Below are 1,972 nucleotides of genomic sequence, written 5' to 3'. Positions count from 1 at the left end.
ATTATAAATGAATATAAGCCTATTATTTCTTATGAATTTTTTCACAGGACTATATTCCTATTATTGGATAAACCGGTTTACGTTTATTCTTTTTTTTCTTAATAATTTATTTTTTGCTGTTGTTGAGAATATGCACAGCAAATCATATACTAATTCAACAGTTTCCATATGTACAATTCAGTGACACTGATTACTCTTCCAGTTGTATAACCATTCTCACCCTCCCTTTCTGAGTCGTTCCTCCCCCACTAACATAAACTTACTGCTGGCTAACTTTCCTATCTAATCCTTTGAGTTGCTGTTATCAATTTGATCCCATATAAACAGATCTTAAGAGAGCACAATGCTCAAGGCAGACATTCTTTACTAGTTAAGCTGAACTACTGTTTTGTTTTAAGAAGACTTCAGGGGATATTTTTGGTTTAAGGCTTAAAGATTATCTCAAGGCAACAGTTTGGGGGCTCATCCAGCCTGGATTCCATGAGAATTTGAAATTCTGTTCCGCATTTTCTCCCATTTGGTCAGGATTCTTTTACAGAATCTTTGATCAAAATGTTCAGTAATTGTAGCCAGGCACCATTCATTTCCTCTGGTCTCACAGCAAAGGAGTATCTTTATTCTTTAATACTGGCAGATTCCTCTCCATAAAGAGTATACCAATTAATATCAATGTTTGATTAGGAATACCTGTTTCTTCACAGCCCTGTCAATAATAGCTACATTTAATAGGTATGAACTGGTTATTTTTCTTAATTATTCATGATACTGAACATTTTCCCTCAAATGATCATTTACTACTTTAATTCCTCCTAGGTAACTGTTTACTCATTTCACTTGGCTACTTAACACAGATTTAACAGATTTGTTTAAGCTTTTATGTTAAGAATAAACATTTACTTACATTATACATACTGTTTTTATGCAAATAACGCGTACCTTCTATGATATTTGCCCACCGTGCCTTCCCCCTGCGAGGTATTTTCATAAGCACACTACGCTTTTTTTTTTATAGCAACATATAAACATGTTTACATAATACATTTGCATAAAAATAAGGTTTTTTCTTTTCCTTTTTAATTTTTTTCTCTCCAATTATACAGATTTATAAATTCTTTCTTACCAAAGAAAAATAAATTTTAATAGATTTTTTTTTCCAAAGATAGAGTTGTAATAGCATTACTGCCTTGAACTTTAGAAAACGTTTTTAGGAAATGAAAACCAATAATCAAATATGGCAATAAAATATGGACTTGCAATAAGACCAAACAGATTAACAGGTAAAGAAGATATGCTATTGTTGCGACAAACTGGACCTAAACTTTGGATTAGAAGTTAAATTCTTATATATTACTAGAATATATGCTCGGGATAATTAACTTGACTATGGTATTACTTATCATGAAGCAAAATCTTGTTACCTCTCTCCTACCAAAACAGGCAAATTTTATAAAGAAACCAAAGCAAGGAGTCCCTGGGAGGCACAAACGGTGCCAAAAGGTTGGCAGTTCGAACTCACCCAGAGGTACCTCAGAAAACAGGCCTCGTGATCTGCTTCTGAAAAGTCACAGCCTTGAAAACTCTATGCAGCGGTTCTACTCTGCACACATGGGGTCTTCATGAGTCAGAATCGACACGATGGCAACTAACAGCAAAAACAACCAAAAGCAAGTGCTTCCACCTCTATCCAAATGCCTTACTTTAAAAATACCCACCTGTTTGAAATCAGTGTACATAATCTTTCCAAGTTCAGGCTTTAATGTTGTAACTAAAACAACAACAACAACAATAAATTAAGGCTAGAATAAAAGCTGGTTCTCTGAAAATCAGTATGATGCAGAGAACAAACAACAGTTTTTTTCTGTGAAGAACTTAATTCAGGTTATGTTCATATTAGGAATTTCAGGGACTAGTTTAACATTTATCAATTTTCACTAGAATTCCATAAATTTGTTGAAATTTGAAGGTACAATTA

At 33.4% G+C, this 1,972-nt stretch overlaps 1 protein-coding gene across 1 annotated transcript in view; it reads right to left on the bottom strand.

Moving 5' to 3' along the window:
* Positions 1-1,972, bottom strand: part of GTPBP10 (GTP binding protein 10) — a 26,610-nt gene that overhangs the window by 8,558 nt on the left and 16,080 nt on the right. Inside the window, exon 5 of the mRNA XM_023736082.1 lies at positions 1,713-1,765. Within this exon, the coding sequence (XP_023591850.1) occupies positions 1,713-1,765 (53 nt within the window). The remainder of the gene's footprint in view (positions 1-1,712; positions 1,766-1,972) is intronic.

This window comes from Trichechus manatus, unplaced genomic scaffold, assembly GCF_000243295.1.
Source record: "Trichechus manatus latirostris isolate Lorelei unplaced genomic scaffold, TriManLat1.0 scaffold00085, whole genome shotgun sequence".
Lineage (NCBI taxonomy): Eukaryota > Metazoa > Chordata > Mammalia > Sirenia > Trichechidae > Trichechus > Trichechus manatus.
The sequence above is the reverse complement of the archived record's forward strand: the minus strand, read 5'-3'. Positions and strand labels throughout refer to the sequence as shown.